This window comes from Equus asinus, chromosome 27 (assembly GCF_041296235.1).
Source record: "Equus asinus isolate D_3611 breed Donkey chromosome 27, EquAss-T2T_v2, whole genome shotgun sequence".
NCBI classification, from domain to species: Eukaryota; Metazoa; Chordata; class Mammalia; order Perissodactyla; family Equidae; genus Equus; species Equus asinus.
In genome coordinates this window covers 5,305,761-5,329,396 of record NC_091816.1, presented here as the reverse complement: position 1 = coordinate 5,329,396, position 23,636 = coordinate 5,305,761, and the positions used below count along the sequence as shown (strand labels likewise).

The following is a 23,636-nucleotide window of genomic DNA, read 5'->3' as shown; positions in this document are numbered from 1 at the left end:
AGATATTTTTTTATTTCTTCTTTAATTTCTTCAATGATCCATTGCTTGTTCAATAGCATATTGTTTAGTCCCCACATCTTTGTCCCTTTCTCAGCTTTTTTCTTGTAATTAATTTCTAGCTTTATAGCATTATGATCAGAGAAGATGCTTGTTATTATTTACATTTTTTTTGAATTTATAGAAGCTTGCCTTGTTTCCCAACATATGGTCTATCCTTGAGAATGTTCCATGAGCACTTGAGAAGAATGTGTATTCTGCTGTTTCTGGATGGAGTGTTCGATATATGTCTATTGACTCCAACTGTTCTAGCTTTTCATTTAATTCCACTGTTTTCTTGTTGATTTTCTGTCTGGATGATCTGTCCAATGATGTGAGTGGGGTGTGGAGGTCCCCTACTATTATTGTGTTATTTTTGATATCTTCTTTTAGGTTTGTTAATAGTTTCTGTATGAACTTTGTTGCTCCTGTGTTGGGTCCATAGATATTTATAAGCATTATTTCTTCTTGATGTAGTGTCCTTTTGATCATTATATAATGACCCTCTATGTCTCTCTTTACGTGCCTTATCTTGAAATCTACTTTGTCTGATACAAGTATTGTGACACCTGCTTTCATTTGTTTATTAGCTTGGAGTATCGTCTTCAACCCCTTCACTCTGAGCCTGTGTTTGTCATTGGAGCTGAGGTGTGTTTCCTGGAGGCAACAAGTTGTTGGATCTTGTTCTTTAATCCATCTTGCCACTCTGTGTCTTTTTATTGGAGAGTTCAGTTCGTTTACATTGAGGGTGATTATTGATGCATGAGGGCTTAATGCTGTCATTCTGTCACTCGTTTTCCAGTTTTTCTGCATTTCCTTTGTTTCACATCCAGTGTGTTTTGGCCTACCCATTGAATTCTACAGTTTCTTATGCTGGTTTCTTAGCTTTTTCCTTATTTATTTTTTGTGTCTCTGTTCTGTTTTTGAGTTTAGTGGCTACCCTGATGTTTGTATTCAGAATCTCGTGCATAACATCGTCCATTTTCTGGTGGCCTCTTATTTCCTTAGGCTAAACTGATTCAGACCTTTTCCTCCTCTCCTCCTAATTTATTATTTTCATCTCTTATTCCAACTTGTGTGGTGAGTTTGTGGTTAAAGTGACAAGATTGTCTTTATTTTTGGTGTTTTCCTTCCCTTTATCCTTGTTCTATAGTTGAATATTTGCTATCCTATTCAGATTCTATATATTTGTCTCCTTACTCTGTGTTTTATGACGCCTTTCTCCCTTTTTTTTTCTTTTTTCAGGTATGAGGGCCTTCTTGAGGATTTCTTGTAGGGGGCTCTCGTGGCTACAAAGTCCCTTAGTTTTTGTTCGTCTGGGAAAGATTTCATTTCTCCCTCAGATCTGAAGGATATTTTTGCTGGATTGAGTATTCTTGGCTGAAGATTTTTATCTTTTAAAGTTTTGAAAGTGTCATTCCAATCTCTCCTAGCTTGTAAGGTTTCTGCAGAGAAATCGCTGAAAGTCTGATAGGGGTTCCTTTGTAGGTTATTTTCTTCTGCCTTGCTGCCCTGAGTATTCTCTCTTTGCCATTCATTTTTGCCATTTTTACTACTATATGCCTTGCAGTAGGTCTTTTTCCATGACATATCTAGGAGATCTGAAGGCTTCTTGCACAGATATTTCTCTCTCATTCCCTAGATTTGGGAAGTCCTCTGCTATTATTTCTTTGAGCATGCTTTCTGCTCCATTCTCCTTTTCTTTGCCTTCAGGGATACCTATAATTCTTATGTTGCATTTCCTCATTGAGTCAGCTGTTTCTTGGAGATTTTCTTCATTCATTTTTAGTCTTAGTTGTCTCTCTTCCTCTTTATGGAGCCATTCAACCTGTCTATCTTCGATTATGCTGATTTGCTCCTCTATGGTGTCCACATGGGCATTCAGGGAATCCATATTTTGTTTTACCTGATCCATTATATTTTCATCTCTAGTATTTTTAATTGATTCTTCCTTACAGTTTCAATGTCTTCCATGAAGTAATTCCAGAACTCTTGACTTGTTTCTCTATATTATCCTTTACCTCATTGAGTTTTTTGATGATAGCTATTCTGAATTCATTGCCATTCAGTTTACTTATTTCAAGTAAGTCCTCAGGACATAATTCTGTGTTTTTATTGTTTTCCTTCTGGTCTGGAGCTTTTATCAATTGTTTGATACTAGAACGGTTTTTCTGCAGAGTGATATTATTCAGTTGCAATTACAGCCTGTCACCACTAGATGCAAGTCGACAGCTGTGTATTCTGAGCCCTCTGCCTTTAGCTGTGGGTTGTGGGGGGCACTTTCTCTTGCAAGCAGACCCAGGTTTCCCAATCAGCTCTCTCTATCTGGTCTCCTGTGGTCTTGTGGATAAGGTCACCCCACATGAAAGCTTTCACCCTGTTACAGGGCTTCCCTCTATGCTCCAAGCATGCTAGGAGGTCCTGGGTGATCCTGCTGACATGCAAAACCTCCCCCACTCCTTCCCTAATGGAGCTGCCCATGGCAGTGATCCCAGTCTTTATGGGAGGCAGTGAAGTTCTCTCTTACCTCATTCCAGCTCCTCCAAGGGGGGCTCCACCTCTCCACCCTCTGTCATTTGGCTGCTGTGGGTCTCTGAGGATTCCTGTGCTATTAGGATATTTTCTGTTGGAATATTGTTGCTCCTTTCTGTTGTACATTGGAGGGGAGAAAGTCCTGGGCAAGCTCACTCCGCCATGATGCTGACATCACTCCTCCAAAATATTTTTAATTGGAAAAAATACTCTCTCTGAAGGTTATGATATATCTGTTAAACTCAGAGTAAATTCTGGCTACTATAAATGAAGCTTGACCAACATTTGTGTATAGGTTTTTGTATGGACATAAATTTAAATTTCTTCTGGATATATTCCCAGATGTTTGATTGCTGAGTTGTGTGATAAATATAGGGTTAGTATTTTTTAAGAATACTTTCTTCCATGGCTGTATCATTTTCATTACTTTTAGCAATGCATGAGAGATCTAGTTTTCCTAAATCTTTGGCAGCATTTGATATTGTCACAACTTTTTATTTTAGCTGCTCTAATAGTTGTATAATAATATCTGATAATGCTCTTAATTCACAGTTTTCTAAAAGGTAGTGATGATGTACATCTTTTTTTTTGTTTTGAGGAACATTAGCCCTGAGCTAACATCTGTGGCAAATTCTCCTCTTTCTTTGCTGAGGAAGACTGGCCCTGAGCTAGCATTCATGCCCATCTTCCTCTACTTTATATGTGGGATGCCTGCCAAAGCATGGCTTGACAGGTGGTGAGTAGGTCCACACCCAGGATGCAAACCAGTGAACCCCAGGCCACCGAAGTAGAACATGTGCAATTAACCACTGTGCCACTGGGCTGGCCCTGATGTATATCTTTTTATGTGTTTCATTTTGCTTTGTTGGCATCTGTATATCCTCTTCAGTGAAATGTGTCTTCAGGCTTTTGCCTATTTTCTGATTATATTCCTTACTTGCTAATGTTGAATTTGATAGTTATTTATGTAGTCTAGATATCAGTCCCTTGTCATATTCTCCCATTCTGCAGCTTGTCTTTTCATTATGATCACAGGGTTTTGTTTTTCAGATAAAAACACTTTAATTTTAAGGAAGTCCAATCATCTTTTCTTTTTTTTATGGATCATGTGTTTGGTGTTATGTCTATGAATTTTTTGCCAAGTCCTACATCCTACAGCATTTTTCCTATGTTTCTTCTAAAAATTTTATAGTTTAACAGTTTGTGTTTAAATCTGTGATCAATTTTGAGTTAATTTTTGTATATGATGTGAGATTTAGGTCAAAGTGCATTTTATTGCCAACAGATATTTAACTGTTCCAGTACCATTTGTTGAAAAGACTATCCTTCCTTGATTGAATTGCTTTTATTTTGTGTAGTAGGTCTATTTCTGAGTCCTCTAATCTGATCCATTGCTGAATGTGTCTATTCTTCCACTCATACCACACAGTCTTGCTTATTGTAGCTAAATAATACATCTTAAAATCAAGCAGAGTAGTTCTTACTACTTTATTAGTTTTTCAAAATTATTTCAGTTATTTTAGCTTCTTCAACTTTCCATTTACTTTTTAGACCAAGCTTACATATAGGCTTATATATAGCTATAAAACTTCCTGCTGGAATTTTGATAGTCAATATGTTAAAACTATATATTAATTTGGAGGAAAATAGAATATCTATTATGCTGAGTCTTCCAGTCCATGAACATGGTATGTCTCTCCATTTGTCTCTCCATGATATGTCTACTTTGATTTATTAGATCAGCATTTTGTAGTTTTCAGTATACAAAGCCTGAATATGTTTTGCTAGATATCTATTTGCAATGTTTGTGTCCCTCCAAAAACCATAGTTTGAAACCCTAATCCCAATGCAACTGTATTTGGAAGTGAGACCTTTCAAAGGTAATTAGGTTATGAGGCTAGAGCTCTCATAAATGGGATTAGTGCCCTTACAAGAAGAGACCAGAGAGCTAGCTAGCTCTCTCTCCCACCATGTGAGGACACACCAAGAAGACAGCCATCTATATACCAGGAAGAGGGCATTCATCAAGAATCTGAAGATGCTGGCACCCTGCTCTCACTCTTCTAGCCTCAAGAACGGTCAGAAATAATTATCTGTTGTTTAAGCCAGCCAGTCTATGGTAATCTGTTATAGCAGTCCAAACTGACTAAGACACTGTCTATTTCATTTTTGAATGATTTTAAATTGTGTTTTCCCCTACAGTTTCCACACAGTTATTGCTAATATATAGACATATCATTGAGTTTTGAACATTCATCAAGTATTCTGTGACTTTGCTGATTTTACTTACTAGTTCTAGAAGTTATTTTGTACATTCTCTGATATTTCTAAGGAGACAATCATGTCATCTGAAAATAGGAAGATTCTTAGGTCTTCCTTTCTGATCTGTATGCCTTTTATTTCCTTTTCTTGCTTTATTATCCAGCCTAGGAATCCAACACTATGTTTAAGAGTGGAAAGAGTTGGCAGCCTTGCCTTGTACCAAATCTTAAGAGAAAAGTACTCACTCTTTCTTCATTAATATCATGTTTGCTGTAGGATTTTATGGGTAGTTTTTATGATCTAGAACAAGTTCCTCTTTATTCTAAGGTAACTGAGAATTTATATAATAAATTGATGCTGAGTTTTGTATGGCCCATGCACAGGAAAAAGACCATCAATAGAAACTGTCTTTAAGGAAGATTACATGTTTGATTTACCATAAAAATTCTTCAAATTAGAAATTTTAAATAATTTCAGAGAGCTAAAAGAAACCATGTATAAACAACTAAACGGATTATAATAATGATGTCTTACTAAATGGAGAACATCAATAAAGGCTTAGAAATTCTAGTATCGAAAAATACAATAAATGAAATGAACTATCCATTAGACAGGCTAAACAGCAGATTTGAGCAGACAGAAGAAAGAATCAGGGAACTTGATGATAGGTCAATTAAGAATACACAATTTGAGGAAGACAAAGAAAAAAATAGAAAAAATTGAACAGAATCTAATAGACCTTTGGGGCACTATCAAGCATACCAATATACACATAATGGGAATATCAGAAAGTGAGGAGACAGATAAAAGGACAAAAAGAATATTCAAAGAACTAATGGCCAAAATTTTCCCAAATTTGATGACTAACACTAATTTACACATCCAAGAAGTTCAATGAACTCCAAGTTGAATAAACTCAAGAGAGCCTCTCAAAGACACATCATAAGAAAACTGACATAAGGAAAAGACAAACAGATAATCTTGAAAGAAGCAACACAGAATAGACTCATCATGTATAAAGAATCCTCAATAAGATTAACATAGCTGATTCTTCCTCAGAGACCATGGAGGCCAGAAGAGAATGAATTGAAATGTTCAAAGTGTTGAAAGAAAAAACACTGTCAACCAAGAATTCTTTCGCCAGTGCACAGGTAAATCAAGAGAGTTTAATACTATACAAATGAGTACCTATTTTGGAAACATATGTTCCAGTAGTATATAAAGCAAAATATCAAAATATTGAAAGGAATTTTACAAGAATAGTGGTAATTAATGATGACTCTACTCCTCCTGCATTTCTAAATTGTATTTAATAATATGCATTTGTATTTGAATAAAAATAAAAAATAAGAAATGTTACATAATACATCATAAAATAAGTTTGAAATACATATTATGTAATTTTCCACATATTTTAGATGGAATATGGATGTTTTGTTTAAAGGTATAGAAAGAAGATAGCAAACTCAATATTCCTGCTCAACAGCTTAGTTCCTTTTTACTAGTAACAAAATTCTACAGAAGTAATTTCATAGTATGTCATAACATCAGAAACATCACAGTTACCTGTGAGCTTAAATGAACCTTATAGGGCTTGTCTTTCTGCCAAATATCACTGTAATTTTCTGATAACATTGGTATGTCTGGATTGTCATTTTTCACTTGATAAATTATGTGCTCAAATCTTGCTGAAGATTCCAACGGCTCAATTCCATAGCTGATATTTTCAAACTGAAGGAATCCCCTGAACATGTAGAAAGCAATGATATAAAAATCCTGGAAATGATCCCATCAAAGCTATAACCTAAAATGTTGTGAGAAATGAGCAATCATAGTAAGGAACATGTTTAAAGGCATTTTCTTTTCCTATTATTTTTCAGTCTACCATTAGTAACTGAGTCACCAGATCTGCCTTAGTTTTGCTCACATATTAAAAATCTAAACATAGTGAAAAGTATTTTTTATTTTCTGTATAGTAGTCACATTCATTCAAGATATATTAAGGCCAAGTACTAGCTGGGAAGCAGGACATTTGCTGAGAATTCCAGGAACAAAGTTCTTGTTCTTACAGAGGTGAGAATAAGGGAAAGCAGGTTTATAGAGTAGATACCTGAAGAGGTTGATATCTATGAAAACCACATTCAGGGAATGCCAATTTTCTGATTTTAAATGAGTAAATTCTGGAAATCAGGCAAAAAAAAAACCCAAAAGGGAGTTAGGAGGAGCCTTTTTTCTGTGCTCTGGACCCATCTGCTTCTGATAAACTTACCACCTTCCTCCTGCCACCATCAATGATGAAAATCACTCATCCCTGCCCTGTACTTCTGAGGGAGCTTCTTAATTAGTTGCTTTATGTCTGATACTGGGTGCACCCAAACTGACAGCATATGGTATGTGCCTATTTAAATAACTAATTAATGCCATTTTCCATAACTGATAGATAACTGATAGATAATGTGACAATACTTAGAGAGATGTTCTAAAGTTCCCTTTACTGAAACCATCCCCTTCTGCACTGTGTCCTGAAAATACCTCCAGTCAGGATTCCCAGATGGATTTCATTTGAGTGGACACTAAGGTCTAGCTACTAATACTACTATAAAAAGGAGGCCATCATAAAGGAAGCTTTCAGACTCGAATTCCCCTTAACCCTCTACAGTTATGTCTCCTAGCCACTAAGTTTCATTTTAAAGTATGCCCTATGTTTTCCATGTATAAATGTCCTCTAAGATGCTATTACCTGAGTCCAGAACAGATGCTGAGTGTCGCAACTGAATTTGGAAAATCTGCAATGTATCCCTGGTAATGGCAATGCGTCTGAAAACAGTATAGAAAGGCAAATAAATACATTCTTTATGAATAAAATATGTATTGGTAAACATTACAGAAGACTCAAAATGTTAAAAGAGTTGAAAATAATAAGATCGTGTACCAGATAGATTTATTAATGCAGATTCTCAGGGAAAAATGTTTTTGACAACTCTACTTTGTACCACCTAGGTGCCCAAGAATATTCTCTCAGCCTGAGTTTCATGTCTATCACATGCTGTTTCTATGTACAACAATCAACCAAATAACAGGTCATAATTATATGGAACAAAATATTTGTGTTAAATTGTCAACACGGAACAAAAATACCCAATGGTAATGATATGTCTGCTTCAATAAAGAAACACATAATACTAAATGTCTAAGACATGTGAGTCTTACCTTAAAATATGAAGACTCAGCATGCAAAGATCCATTTTCACTGTATGCATAAACCAAAAAGTTCTGGGATAAGAATGAGCTAAGAAAAGCAAAAATAAAAAGTGTTTGAGTTATCAATTTAATATGGATGTAAACAGTAAAATAATAAAAATAAATGTGAAATATATGATTCACATAATAATCTGCTTTAATTAGAGCAATTTTAATGTGGCATACCAGTTTAAATTCATAGAACGGCTGTATCAGAGAGTCCAGGCATGGTTAACACTGGAATAGACTCCAAATCCTCTGTTAGATAATTGCGTGTGTCTGTTTACATCTGCAGTCAACCAATATTTACTGAGTGCCTACCATCGGACAGATCCTCTTCTAGACACTGCAATACAGCAGTAAACAAAAGACAAAACCACTAGTCTTCACGACAGTGAGGGCCACACACTGCTACCACGTTAGATGGTGATAAACAGGCCTGGGTGAGGGAGATTGGTTGCAAAATGTAGATAAGATGGCATGAAAAGGCTCACTGAATAGACAAAGACATGAAGATAAGCCACATGGATCTGTACAGAAATGTTATTTCAGAAAGAGTTAGGAGAAAATGCAAAGACCCTGAGGGAGATCTATGCTTTGTGTATATAAAGAATAGCTAGGGGGCAATGTGTCTGGAGTGGAATGGGACTGAGGATGAGAGACAGTAGTAAGAGATGCTGTCACAGAAGTAAGAAGTCATTGGAAGTTTTTGAGCAGATAAGTGATAGAAACAGACCAACATTTTAATAGAATCAGACTGAATGCTGTGTTGAGAAGCATTTGTAGGGCAAATAAGCAGAAGCGGAGAGTGCAGTTAGGCTGTTGCAGTCATTCAGGCAAGACAGGATGGTGGTTTGAACTAGGATAGGAGCAGTAGTGGAGGACCAATTCTGGATGTATTTTTGAGGTGGAAAACATGGGACTTAATAATCCATTGGATATGGGGGAAAACAAAAGAAAGATGTCAAGGATGACTCCAGGTTTTGTTATGAGAAACTGGAAGAATAGAGTTACCATTTACTGAGATGATTGTGGGAGGATAATTTTTGGAAGAGGATCATAAGTACATTTTTGACATGTTAAGTGTCAGAATTCAGGTAAACAATTGGTTATCAAATAAGCAGTCAGAAAAAGGAATATGGTGTTCTTTGGGAAAAAATAAAGTAGAGATGTAAGTTTGGAAGTAATCAATATAAATGGTATTTAAAGCCACAAGACTGGATGAAATAACCAGGTGATTGAATATAACTAGGAAAAAACAAGATTCAAGAAGAACACCATGCAGTACTCTAAGATTGGAGAGATGAGGAAGAATCCATAAAACAAACAAAAACAACAAAAAACTGAGCAAGAGTAAGCACAACGGTGAGAGTCAAATCAGGAGTCTATGGTATTCTGGAAGCCAAATGAAGAAAGTATTTTATGGAGGAGACACCGATCAGCTATACAAGATGCTGCCAATTGGTCAAGAAAAATGAAGACTGAAAAATAACTGGCATTTAGGAACATGAAGATCAGTGATGGTCTTATCAAAAAACTTTTTTTTTTTTTTAAAGATTTTATTATTTCCTTTTTCTCCCCAAAGCCCCCCGGTACATAGCTGTACATTCTTCGCTGTGGGTTCCTCTAGCTGTGGCATGTGGGACGCTGCCCCAGCGTGGCTTGATGAGCAGCGCCATGTCCGCGCCCAGGATTCGAACCAACGAAACACTGGGCCGCCTGCAGCGGAGCGCGCGAACCCAACCACTCGGCCACGGGGCCAGCCCCCAAAAAACTTTTTAATGAAGTTGGAGAGACATTAAAGACCAACATGGGTTTCATTGTCATGAACTAGGTGAGAACAGTCATGAATTAAGCGAGGATAATTTTCTCCAGCCTTGTTCAACTGCAAAGATGCAGGCAGACAAAATGCAGGTGTTATAAATATATGCTTTCAAAGATGCAATCAGAGGAGAGGCTGTTTGATTTCATTTATACGAAATGTTGAGAAAATGCAAACTAGGAGACAGAAAGTAGACTGATTGTTGCCTGGAGTAGTGAGTGGAAATAGGGATTAAATGTGAAATGGCATGAGGGATCTTACGTGCGGAATGAAAGTTCTAAAACTGATTTATGGTTGATGGTTGCAACACTGCATAAAGTTATTAAAATTATTAAATTATATACTTGAGTGACTTTTATGATATATAAAACGTGCCCATAAAATTTAAAAAAATAAATATATATATAATTAATACATTCATAAAATGTATGCCACTAGTTAAGCTTCCCACCAATAACCACTTGATGTGTAACTATGTTTGATTTCACCTGAGACATGCTTAATATATAACTTGCAGTTCTTGGGTTCAATGGCTTTATACCCAATTGAAGATTTACAAATATGTAGCTTATTTCTTAATTTGAAAATAACAAGTTGGAAAATTTATAATGCAACATTGTTATAGCTCTAATATTCAAGATCTACTGAATTCTAAATTGAAAAATGGGTTGATTAAACAATATACATTATACTGCTATCCTGAATTTAAATAGCATACAAAAATATTTAAAAAGTAAAATCTAAGCTCAAAGGGAAAATCATATCTTACTGTTTTCTGAGATGCAGAGTACACGGTTTTTCATCAATTGTAATGATATAAATCACCTAAAATAAGCAAATAAAGATGATTTAGTAAATCAGAAATATATAAAGTAAAACAGGATTTTTCACCCATGTCAAGAAAACTCACTAGATCCACTTAAAAATTAATATATTCTTCAGAATTTATTTTTCTATTTTCCTAAATAGTAATAATTTATTATTCTAATAAATTCAAGACTATGATAATGAATTTAATGTGTATCAATGCTTTTTGGGAAAGAAATGAAAACGATCTTTTGAAAAAACATAATTTTAGCATTATTAATACTATATATTAGTTTTCTTTACTTAGAAAAACATACACATTTTCTAGTCAAGATGAATGAGACATGGTTGTGGGCTTACATTTTACACCAAATATAAGGAAACAATAGCACATTTATAAATACATATATGCATTCCACCATGGACACCCAGAGCCACTTAGCAATCCTCAACATATAAAAGTGTGAGGAAAAAAGACCTGAGAGACGGAAGCCAGCGAGGAATGTGCAGCTCCAGAAAGAAGACCTCTAATCCAGCAGCACTGAGCTCCAGCAGCGCTCCAGGAACAGGAGGGGGCTCTGGGGATGTTCACAGAGTGAGTCACTGCACTATCTCCACAAAGGCAGACGGGCACCTCTCCTAGGAAATGCACATCTTCTTTTCAAGACAACCCAGTTTCAAGAAAGATCTCAGATTTTAAGCTGGAACAGAGTCTGTGCGTTTGGGAGAGGGCAGTGCCGCTTATGACTGGAAACAGCCAAGAACTACAGCGAATGCACACTCGGAAGATCAGATGCCTAATAACCCAGAACGAAGGCAAACCTTATCCCTGCCATTCCCCTAAAACGACTGTTATGTCCACAGCAGATCTGGTGCATTCTCTTGGACTGGATGCAAACAGAGGAAGAAGAAAGTCTGACAGAATCTCAACTGCAATGCCAAGTGCACACTAAAAACACTTTCACCTTTGAGGAACGTCAACGCCAAGAAGGAAAGACAACAAATTCAACAAACGAAATGAATTACTCCTGAGAAAACAGGAAAGTGAAAGACAGGACCTGAAAATAAGGACATTCAATAGCCTTAGAGAAGTAAGAGTGGGTATTACACCCAAGGAGCAGAGATTAGGGGTAATGGAACACTATTTCTAAACATTTCTAGCACTCAGTGAGTGCTTGTCACATGCCTAGCACTATCTTAAGTGCTTTCAATGTTCTTTTAAAAACATTTTTACCCTCACGACAATCATAATTTTTATTTTGAGACAAAGAGATTAAGTGGCTCTCCCAAGATAACGCATGTAACGGGTATCAGAGCTTCGCAGAAGGGCCATGTGCTTTGCCACTATATTACACTGCTAACAAGTGAAGAGCAGACAGGGATCATCGATGGAAGAACACACTGTTATGAAATTAACCAATTATAGATCATATAAATGAAAATGTAATTGTCGATTTTTAAGTAAATCCTTATCCTGAACAAGAGATTGGATATATCTGAAGCATGGATTGGTGAGGTTGAACGTCAAAGCTAAGATAGCTTCTGAGACTTAAATACAAAACGATTTTAACAGTGGAAGATCTGCAAGAATAAATAAGAGACAGAGAAGCTATTTCCAAAACTTCCAACATCAGCTAAAAAGAATTTAAGTAAGCAAAAATAAAGATAACAAAGAGAGAGCAATAGTTAAGAAATTTACTTAAAAATTGCCTGAAAATGGAGATTTCAGTATTCTTATTTCATGTGCTCACCATGGGTCATGGAGAAAATTAAAAACAAAGAATTAACAAAAAGTGAAGGACCCAGTATAGTGAGTCATCAGAATTCTAAGGAAAAACAAAATTGAAGTAATCACATTACCCAATGTCAAGATTTTCCATACAGCTACCATAAACAAGATAGCATGGTATTGGCAAACAAACAAAATAGACACATTGACCAATGAAACAGAAAAGAGAGCTCAGAAATAGACTCACAAAAAATATAATCAACTGTTTTTTTAAGAAGGTGCAAAGGTTATTCAAAGGAAAAATGACAGTCACTTCAACTGATGGTGCTGGGAAAGTTGGATGTCCACATGCAAAATGATGAAACTCAAAACACACCTCACACCTTACGCAAACATTAACTGAAAATGGATCATAGACCTAAATGTAAAATGCAATAGTATAAAACATCTAGAATGAAACATCAGAGGAAACCTATGTGAACTTAGTGTTGGTGTTAACTTTTTGTATATGACAGAAAAATACAACCCATGAATGAAAAGTAATAACAAATTGGACTTCACTTAATTAAAAATCTTTTGTTCTAAGAAAGACAATGTTAAGACAATGGAAAAAACAAACTTTAGACTGGAAAAAAATCTTTGTAAGTCACATATCTGATAAAAGACTTGTACCCAGAGTATACAAAGAACTTGTAAAACACAAGAAGAATGAAATAGACAACCCAGTTGGAAAAGGGCAAAAGATCTAAACAGGCATCTTACCAAAAAAGATATACAAATGGAAAATAAACACATGAAAATATGTTCAACATTATTTGTCATTAGGGAAACACAAATTCAAACCTCAATAAGATAATACTGTATAACTATTGGAAGGGTTAAAATTGAGTAACCTCATAATACCAAATGCTGATGAGGATGTGGAGCAACAGAAACTCTCATTCATTGCTGGTGGAAATGCAAAATGTACAACCACCTTGGAAGACAATTTTCAAGTTTCATAGAAAACTAGCAAATCTATGTAATCTTAACATACAATTCAGCAATCATTTTCCTAGGCATTTATCCGACTGATTTGAAAAGTTATGTCTACAAAAACCTGTACAATAATGTTAACAGCAGCTTTATTCATAATTGCCATAAACTGGAAACCACCAAGATGTCCTTCAACAGGGAAATGGATAAACAAACTTTGATACATCTATACAAGAGAATACTATTCAGCAATGAAAGGCATGAATTATCAAAACATGAAACCAACCTGGATAAATTTTAGCATATTGCTAAATAAAAGAAGCCATTCTACAAAGGCTATAATCTATGATTTCAACTATATGACATTTGAGAAAAGGCAACACTATAGAGACTAAGCAACAGATCAGTTTCCATGGGCTACACAGAGGGAGGGTAGTATAAGTGAAGCCCAGGGGATACGTTAGGGAAGAGAAACTCTTCTGTATAATTCTGTAATGCTGAATACATGACATTATGCATTTGGCAATACCCATAGAACTATACAGAACCAACAGTGAACTTTAATGTACGCCAATTTTAAAAAATCATTCAGAAGGTCAGGGGATCCCAAGTGAAGGGCAGATGATGACAAAAGAATCCAACTTTATTACAAAAGTATGACATTACATCACTGAAAAGGTAGGGGACAAAATGTTCTGACCTAAGTAATTTTAGAAATAAGTGGAGATCTGTAAGACTTTATAAAGGCAAATGAAGTCCACATGGCACTAGTCTAGTTGGTAAAGTCTTTTCCCACTAGTGTATGGGTTAAAAAATTCTGAAACCACTGTCCATCTAGACTGGGATTTAGAACAAATAAATAGCTTGGTGATGGACGACGGGAGTCAGATTTCTCACTATTGGTCATGTAAGCAACTTCTGCCAAGGACGCACCAAAGTGACAGAAAAGAATTCTAGAATTGTAAATTATCTTCAACAAACTCATCCAAACAAAAGATACTTTTCTTCATGTAGTAACGCAGTGAGTTTACCACCTATGGATATGCTATGAATGAATCACTGTAAGATGAACTTCAGCAAGAAGAAAAGTGAACTGAAAACGAAGGACAGCATGCAAGAAGCAGTGACAGTGACAACAATTCCATTCCTGCCATATTAGAAAAGCCAGCACTGAATGTGCTCTTCAGCTGCAAATAACTAGAAAACTAAACACAATGAATGAAACACATGCTTTATACACTAGAAAATAGGCAGTACAAGGTTGTGATCACAGAGAGAAGGGATGAAACTGAGGTGGGCACTACAAGTGCCCTGGCTTTCAGTCTCAACGAACTTTCTAGATTATACTAAAGAGGAGGTATTCCCTTGACTCTATTAATGAATAAAATCATACACAGAACACATACATAGAGTAGAATTTCATGAGGCTGGTGTATTAGTTTTCTATTGCTGCATACCAAATTATCACAAACACAGAAGCTTAAAACAACATACATGTATGATCTTCTAGTTTCTATGGGTCAGGAGTCCATGTGTGACACAGCTGTGTTCTCTGCTGCAAGGTCCCATCAAGCTGTAATCAATGAGTCAGCAGGACTGTATTCTCATCTGAAGGCTCAATTGGAGAAGAATCTATTTCTATTTGCAAGTTCAGTCAGGTTGTTGGTAGAAGTCATTTTCTTGCAGCTATAGGACTGAGAGCTTTAGATTTTTGCTATTGGCAAGAGGCCCCAGTCATCAACCAGAGGCCACTTCCAGTTATCTGCCTCTTGGCTGCTGCTATGGACAGCACACAATATGGCTTTTACAAGATCATCTGGTGGGTGAGAGGATGTCTGCTGGCAAAGTAAAGTTTTATACGATATTAACAATGATGGGAGTGAAATTCAACATTTGGCATATAACATAATGTATTCAACGGGGTTACATCCATCAACTTGGCCACATCCTATTGGTTAGAAGGAAGTCACACATCCCTCCCACACTCATGGGTGGAGCTTATTCAACAGCATGAACACCAGAAGGTAAGAATCACTTGGTCAACTTAGGGTCTCTGCAACACAATGGGCAAAGAACAACTGGGGCACCGAGGAATAACTCCCACAGCTCACATACTGCTGAGAGGTATTCAAGGTCTGATCAACCAGAGAAGAGAGATGTCACTGAACACCCATGCCATTCTGTAGAAAACAGAGAATGATCAAATTTTAGTGTTAAGAAGAAACTGGCCTTAGAGTAAGGGCTACGCTAATATTCATCCGAAAAACGTTAAAAGCCAGCCTGAAATTGTCAATGTGATTCATAAGTAACTTAACTGCCTGCCAGAACAAAGTATAACACACTTTAAAGGAAAATCACAAAAGCAAGAAAAGAAATGAGCCAAAGAAAATTGGCAAGGTTAATCCAATGAAAACTAAATATACATGGGGGCACGAAGTCAGAAAAATGGCAGGATAAGAGGCTCCTGACTCATCTTCCTCCCAATGATGCACTGAATATACAGTTTCACATGGATCAATTCCCTCTGAGAGTAATCCAGAAACAAGGTGAGAGACTCCTAAACATCGGACGACTGAGAAAATAGCCACATTGAAACATGTAGGAGGGGCTGATACACTCTCACCATAATACCCACCCCTGGCACAGTACCTTACTTTCAGGAGGGAATACACAGCTCTCAGTTTCTCTCTCAGGACTGAAGTGTTTGGACCACACATCTAGCACCCCAGCTTTTAAAGCTGCCACCAGAGGGATTGGCTTCTAAATCTTCTAGTTCAGTGAGCCAATGGTGCTTAGCATTCATGATCCCCCAGATCCACGTTAAACAGAGAAGCAGTTTTTAAGTAGGTGCATGGGTACTTCACATGGTTATCCACCCGGGCTCCTTACAGAGGAACAGGCAATAGCACCCAACTCCTAGTTTCTCTCTGGAAGGAGTTTGGCTGCATACTTTCCCAGTTGCAGCTTGAGGGTCCAGCTTCTAATCAGATAGCATGAGGGGGCTGACTGGGAACTTCCCAGTAGCCTGAGAAAGCCAGTGGGCACTTCTCTTGCCTTCTCCCCATTGGATCAATCCAACAGTAAAACTAAGTCTTCAGCTTCTTCCTGGCAGGAGTTTTTCCATACATCTAGACCCTCAACTTTTATGTCTGCCGCCTGAGGGCCTGCATCCAAATCACTTAGCTCTGAGAGCTGACAGGGCTCCGGGAGCTGACGGGACACATAGTTAGTAGTCATCTGGGAGCCTCAATAGACATGAGCAAACTCTCTGTGCTTTCTCTCCCAGCTCATTCCAACTATAAAACTAAGTCTCCAGCTTTTCTGACAAAGGAGTTTGCCCATAAGTCTAGTGCCCCACCTGCTATAGCTGCCAGCAGAGGCTGGGTCCTAAGTCACCCGGCTATGAAAGTTAACAGAGCTTGGCATTTGTGAGTCCCCCAGGACACAGCACAATAGGTGGAAGAAGTAAAACTGTCTCTGTTTGCAGATGACATAATCTCATATATAGAAAACCCTAAAGACTACACCAAAAAGCTGTTAGAACTAATGAATGAATTCAGTAAAGTTGTGGAATACAAAATCAACATAAAAAAATCAGTTGTGTTCTTACACACTAACAGGGGACTCTCAGAAAGAAAAATAAGACAACAATCCCATTTACAATAACATCAAAAAGAATAAAATAATTAGGAATAAATTTAACCAAGGAGGTGCAAAAGTTATTCACTGACAACTATAAAACATTCATGAAAAAAATTAAAGAAGACACAGATAAAAAATATTCCATGTTTATAGATGGGAGGGATTAATATTATAAAATTGCCCATAGTACCCAAAGAGATGTATGGATTCAATGCAATGCCTATCAAATTCCAACGGCATTTTTTCATAGTAATCGAAAAAACAATCTTCAGGTTCATATGGAAACACAAAAGACCCTTGTAGTTAAAGCAAACTTGAGACAGAAGAGCAAAGCCAGAAGCACCACACTGTCTGATTTCAAACTATATTACAAGGCTATCATAATCAAACGGTATGGTATTGGCATAATAACAGACACATGGACAAAAGAAACATAAAAGAAAGTCCAGAAATAAAACTATTCATAAATGGTCAGTTAATTTTCAACAGATTCCAAGAATACAGAGTGGGGAAAGGACAGGCTCTTCAATAAATTGTTTTGGGAAAACTGAATATCAACACGCAGCAGAATTAAATTCACCCACTATCCTACACAAAAATCAACTCACAATTGATTAAAGACTTGACCATAAGATCTGAAACCATAAAGCTCCTAGAAGAAAACAAAGGGGAAAATCCACATTAGTCTTAGCCATGATTGTTGGACTTGACACCAACAGCACAAGCGCAAAATAAAAAATAGAAAACTGGGACTACATCAAACTAAAATATACCTGCAGAGAAAGGAAATAATCAACAAAATGAAAAGGCAAGCTTTTCATTGCCTTAGAGAATGGGAGAAAATATTTGCAAACCAAATATTTGATAGGTATCCAGAATATATAAAGGATTAATATGACTCAAAAGAAAAAAAATAATTAACCCAATTAAAATATGGGCAAATAATCAGAATAGACATTTTTCCAAAGAAGACACATGGACGGCCATGTGGTATGTGAAAAGATACTCAACATCAGTAATCATCAGGGAAATGCAAATCAAATCATGATGAGATATCATCTAACAACATTTAGGATGGACATTATCAAAAAGACAAGAGGTAACAAATGCTGGCCAGTATGTGGAGAAAAGGAAATACTTGCACAATGTTGGTGGGATGTAAATTGGTACAGCCATTATGGAAAACAATATGGAGTTTCCTCAAGAAATTAACAATAAAACTACCCTATGATCCAGGAATCCTACTTCTTGGCATATATCCAAAGGAAACAAAATCACTATCTCAAGAGACATTCATACTGCTATGTTCACTGCAGCATTATTCACAATGGCCGAGGTATGGAAACAACCTAAGTGTCTGTCAACAGAGAACAGGTGAAGAAAATATGGCATACATATGCAATGTAATATTATTAAGCCTCAAAAAAGAAAGAAATTCTGCCACTTGCAACAACAAGGATGAACCTGGAGGGTATTATGCTAAGTGAGACTCGACACATACTGCATGCTGTCACTTCTGTGTGATACCATCATCAGATTGCCACATAGGATATACACACACAGGCTACTCATACACTCGTACAAACTACATCAAGACAAAGAATCAGATTGAAATAAAAAGTGCTCAAAAAAATCATATACACAGGCAGAAAAAAATATATTAACTATTTTCAGAGTAATACTAAGGATGGCCTGAGACTTTTCACCAGAAAATATGCAGGAACAAGATAAAAGATTTACATGTTTAGAGGCTAGCTCCATGGCTGTGGTTAAGTTCGTGAGCTCCACTTCAGTGGCCCAGGGTTTTGCTGGTTCGGATCCTGGGTGCGGAAATGGCACCACTTAGCAAGCCATGCTGAGGCAGCATCTCACATAGCACAACCAAAAGGACCTACAACTAGAATATACAACTATGTAATTGGAAGCCTGGGGAGGAGGAGGAGGAGGAGGAGGAGGAGGGGGAGGGGGAGGGGGAGGGGGAGGGGGAGGGGGAGGAGAAGGAGGAGGAGGAGGAGGAGGAGAAGAAGAAGAAGAAGAAGAAGAAGAAAAGAAGATTGGTAACAGATGTTCACTCAGGTGCCAACATTAAAAAAAAAAAAGATTTACATGTTTAAAGTGAAGAATTAAAAAAAAATAAGAAAACCCCACAAATGCTGAGAAGTTTCATCAACCACAAAGCTACACTAAAGGAAAATTTAAAAGATCTTCTTCAGGAAAAAGAAAAACAATATTACATGAAGCGTGATCACACAAAGTAGCAAAAAGCACCAGGAATATTATAAAAGGGGATAAATACGTAATTTTCTTCACTTGAAATCTAAGGATAATTTACAATTTAAAAGAAAAATAATGATACATTCATGGGTTTATAACAAAGGGAGAAATACAATGTATGACAACAGCACAAAGAATAGGAGAATGCAAATAATATTATATCATTTGAAAATTCTATGTTATGTAACATTGTATTATATTATTTGAAGGTAAATCTTTGATAAACAAGATCCAAATGGTGAAACAATGATCAATCACTAAAAAGAAAACAGAAAAAACAATTGAAAGTAACAAGGAGTATCAATGAATATTCAATAATTCACAAGAAGTTAAGAAAGGAGGCCTTGACTCAAACCCACCCACTCAACAAGTTCCTGGGGCAAACAGTGCAACTGGCTTTGCTCTGCAGACAATCAGCTCTGCCTCTCCAGCTCTCTGCTTAGCATTCCTGGGCTATGCAGCTTCTAGGTATTCTTTCCAGCCTTTATGATCAGGCAGGACTCAGAGCTACACTCAGCACTGAGCTGGGCTATGACTCAGCTCTCCTGCCCGGACAGAATGGGAGGGCCGTCTCCTAGTAGCCTCCCAGCTGTTCCCATTCAGGCTTTCTGGTCAGGAGAGGCCAGGAGCTATACTCAGCAATGGGCCAGGCCACCAAAAACTGTTAAAGCTAATCAATGAATTCAGTAAAGTCACAGGAATACAAAGTTAAAACACGAAATCATTGCTGTTTCTACACATTAACAACAAATTATCTGAAAAAGAAATACAGTGGTCTCCCGTTGTCTGCTGTTTCACTTGCCATGGTTTCAGTTACCTATGGTCAAGTGTGGTCTGAAAATAATGCTACATCACAATGCCCACATTATTCACCTCACTTCTTCTCCTCATGTAGGCATGGTATCATCTCACATCATCACAAGAAGAAGGGTGAGTACAGTACAACAAGATATTGTGAGAGAGAGAGAGACCACATTTCACATAACTTTTATTACAGTATACTGTGATAATTATTCTAGTCTATTAGTTATTGTTAATTTCTTACTATGCCTAATTTATTAAACTTTTTCATACCTATGAAAAAAACATAGTCTATATAGGGTTTTGTAGTATCAGAGTTTCCGGCATTCACTGGGAGTCTTGGAATGTATCCCCTACAGATAAGGGAAGACTATGATAAAGAAAAAGATCCCATTTACAATAAGATCAAACAAAGAAATACTCAGGAATAATTTAACCAAGGAGGTGAAAGATCCCTACAGCGAAAACTACAAGACATTGATGAAAGAAATCAAACACACAAATAAATGGAAAAATATCCCATGTTTATGAATTGGAAGAATTAATATTGTTAAAATGTCCATAGTCTCCAAAGCCATCTATACATTCATCGCCATCTTTACTAATATTCCAATGGTACTTTTTATAGAAGTAGAAAAAACGATCCCCTAATTTGTAATGAACCACAAAAGACTCTGAATGGTCAAATAATCCTGAGAAAGAAAAACAAAGTGAGAGGCATCATACTTCCTGATTTCAAGCTCTATTATAGAACTATGGCAACAAAAACAGGATGGTGCTGGCATAAAAACAGACACAAAGATCAATGGAACATAAGAGAGCCCCAAAATAAACCTATTCATGTGTGGTCAACTAATATTTGACAAGAGAGCCAAGGGAGAGAAGGGGCAGAGCAAAATGGAAGGGTGAGCTGACCTGGGATTCTCTCCCCTCCAAAATACAACAAAGGATTGGAAAAACTGAATTTCAGAGAATAAATCTAATGCCAACACATTAGAGACTTACAATACCAAGAAGGTGGAGATCACAAACCTTACTTACTGCCTCAGAGGTGCTGGAATGGTAGGAGAGAACATCGCTCCCTCCCCTAGAGTCTGCCATCGCTGCTCCGCGGGTCGGGAAGGAGCGGGGGAGGGGCCGTGTGACTGGGGATCATCCAGGACTCCTGCCGCTGGTTGAGTGGAAACCCACTGACGGGGGAAAGCTTCTGTCCGCGGGGACCCCATAAACCCAGGACCTTGGGAGACCAGAGAACAGAACTGATCTGAATCCAGACCGGGTATGAGAATAGCAGCCCCTCCCTCCCAGCAAAGCCAGTGGGTGCAGCCATCTTGCCCAAAGGCGGAGAGCTCATAACACACGGCGCTCGACCCCCATCTAGTGGCGACAGGATGTAACTGCAACCGAATTCTACCACCATGTGAAAAAAACCACTCCTCTACCATCCCGCAATTTATAAAAGCCCCAGACCAGAAGGAAAACAGTAAAAACATAGAATTAAGTCCTGAGGACTTGGAATTAGGTAAACTAAGTGATAATGAGTTCAGAGCAGCTATAATCAAAAAACTCAATGAGGTAGAGAGAAAGATAGAAAAACAAGCCGAGTTCTGGAGTTACTTCACAAAAGAGATTGAAATCACAAAGCAGAATCAAACAGAATTACTAGAGATGAAAAACACAATGGACCAGATAAAACAGAATACGGATTCTCTGAATGCCCGTGTAGACACCATAGAGTAAATTAACATAATTGAAGATAGACAGGCTGAATGGCTCCAGACAGAGGAAGAAAGAGAACTAAGAATTAAAAAAAATGAGGAAAATCTCCGAGAGATAGTGGATTCAATGAGGAGTAAGAACTTAAGGATCATAGGAATTCCCGAGAATATGGAAAAGGAAAATGGAGCAGAAAGTGTGCTTAATGAAATTATTGAAGAGAACTTCCCAAACCTAGGGATTGACGGAGAAATGTGTGTAGGGGAAGCTTTGAGCTCTCCTAGATTTGTCAATGTAAAAAGACCTACTGCAAGGCACATAGTAGTCAAATTGGCAAGAAGGAAAGATAAGGAAAGAATACTCAGGGAAGTAAGAAAAAAGAAAAGAATAACCTATAAAGGAGCACCTATCAGACTTTCAGCGGATTTCTCTACAGAAACCTTACAAGCTAGGAGAGAATGGAGTGACATATTCAAAGCTTTAAAAGATAAAAATCTTCAGCCAAGAATACTCTATCTAGCAAGAATTTCCTTCAGATATGAGGGAGAAATTAAATCTTTTCCAGACAAAAGTTAAGGGAATTTGTAACTAAAAGTCCTCCATTACAAGAAATCCTCAAGAAGGCTCTCATACCTGAATAAAGAAAAAAGGGAGAAAGGGGTCACAATCCACAGACTAGGGAGACCGATGGATAGAACCAGAACAGGATAGCAAATATTCAACTATAGCATTAGGGTAAAGGTACAGGGATTCCCAAAGCAAGGATGATCTTATCACTCTAACTACAAATTCATAAGACGAGTTGGAATAGGAAATGAAAATAATTATTTAGGAGGGGAAGAGCAAAGTGTCTAAATCAGTATTGGTCAAGTAAGTAAGAGACCACCAGAGAACAGACTACATTATACACAAGATTCTAAATACAAACTTCAAGGTAGACACTAAAATAAAATACAGAACAGAGTCACAAATCATAAATAAGGAAAAATCTAAGAAACCCAGCATAAGAAATTGCACTATTAAATGGGTAGTCTAAAGCACACAGGAAAAGAAATGCAGAAAACAAGATAATGAGCGACAGATTGACAGCATTAAGTCCACATGCATCAATAATCACTCTCAATGTAAACGGATTGAACTCTCCAATAAAAAGACACAGAGTGGCAAAATGGATCAAAGAACAAGAGCCAACATTTTGTTGCCTCCAAGAAACACATCTCAGCCCCAAGGACAAACACAGGCTCAGGGTGAAGGGGTGGAGGACAATACTTCAAGCTAATAGCAAGGGAAAAAAGGCAGGTATTGCAATTCTTATATCAGACCAAGTGGATTTCAAAATAAGACAGGTAAAGAGAGACACAGAGGGACAATATACAATGATCAAAGGGACATTCATCAAGAAGAAATAACGCTTATAAATATCTATGCACCCAACACAGGAGCACCAAGATTCATAAAGCAACTGTTAACAGATCTAAAGGAAGATGGTAAAAACAACACAATAATAGTAGGGGACCTCAACACCTCACTCACATCAATTAACAGATCATCCAGACAGAAAATCAACAAGGAAATAGTGGAGCTAAATGGAAAACTAAAACAGTTGGACTTAATAGACATATATAGAACATTCACCCTGAGAGAGCTGAATACACATTCTTCTCAAGTGCACATGGAACATTCTCAAGGATAGACCATATGTTGGGAAACAAGGCAAGCCTCTACAAATTTAAAAAATTTGAAATAATAACAAGCGTCTTCTCTGATCATAGTGCTATAAGGCTAGAAATTAATTACAAG

The 23,636-nt window shown here is 37.1% G+C and overlaps 1 protein-coding gene across 1 annotated transcript in view; it reads right to left on the bottom strand.

Moving 5' to 3' along the window:
* Positions 1 to 16,640, bottom strand: part of LOC106832509 (disintegrin and metalloproteinase domain-containing protein 18-like) — a 187,463-nt gene extending 170,823 nt beyond the window's left edge. The window contains exons 1-5 of the mRNA XM_070499714.1: positions 16,530 to 16,640; positions 10,662 to 10,717; positions 8,041 to 8,119; positions 7,571 to 7,647; positions 6,397 to 6,574 (exon numbers count right to left, since the gene is read on the bottom strand). Coding sequence (XP_070355815.1) covers positions 6,397 to 6,574; positions 7,571 to 7,647; positions 8,041 to 8,119; positions 10,662 to 10,717; positions 16,530 to 16,640 — 501 coding nt within the window. The remainder of the gene's footprint in view (positions 1 to 6,396; positions 6,575 to 7,570; positions 7,648 to 8,040; positions 8,120 to 10,661; positions 10,718 to 16,529) is intronic.
* Positions 16,641 to 23,636: the final 6,996 nt, after the last annotated feature.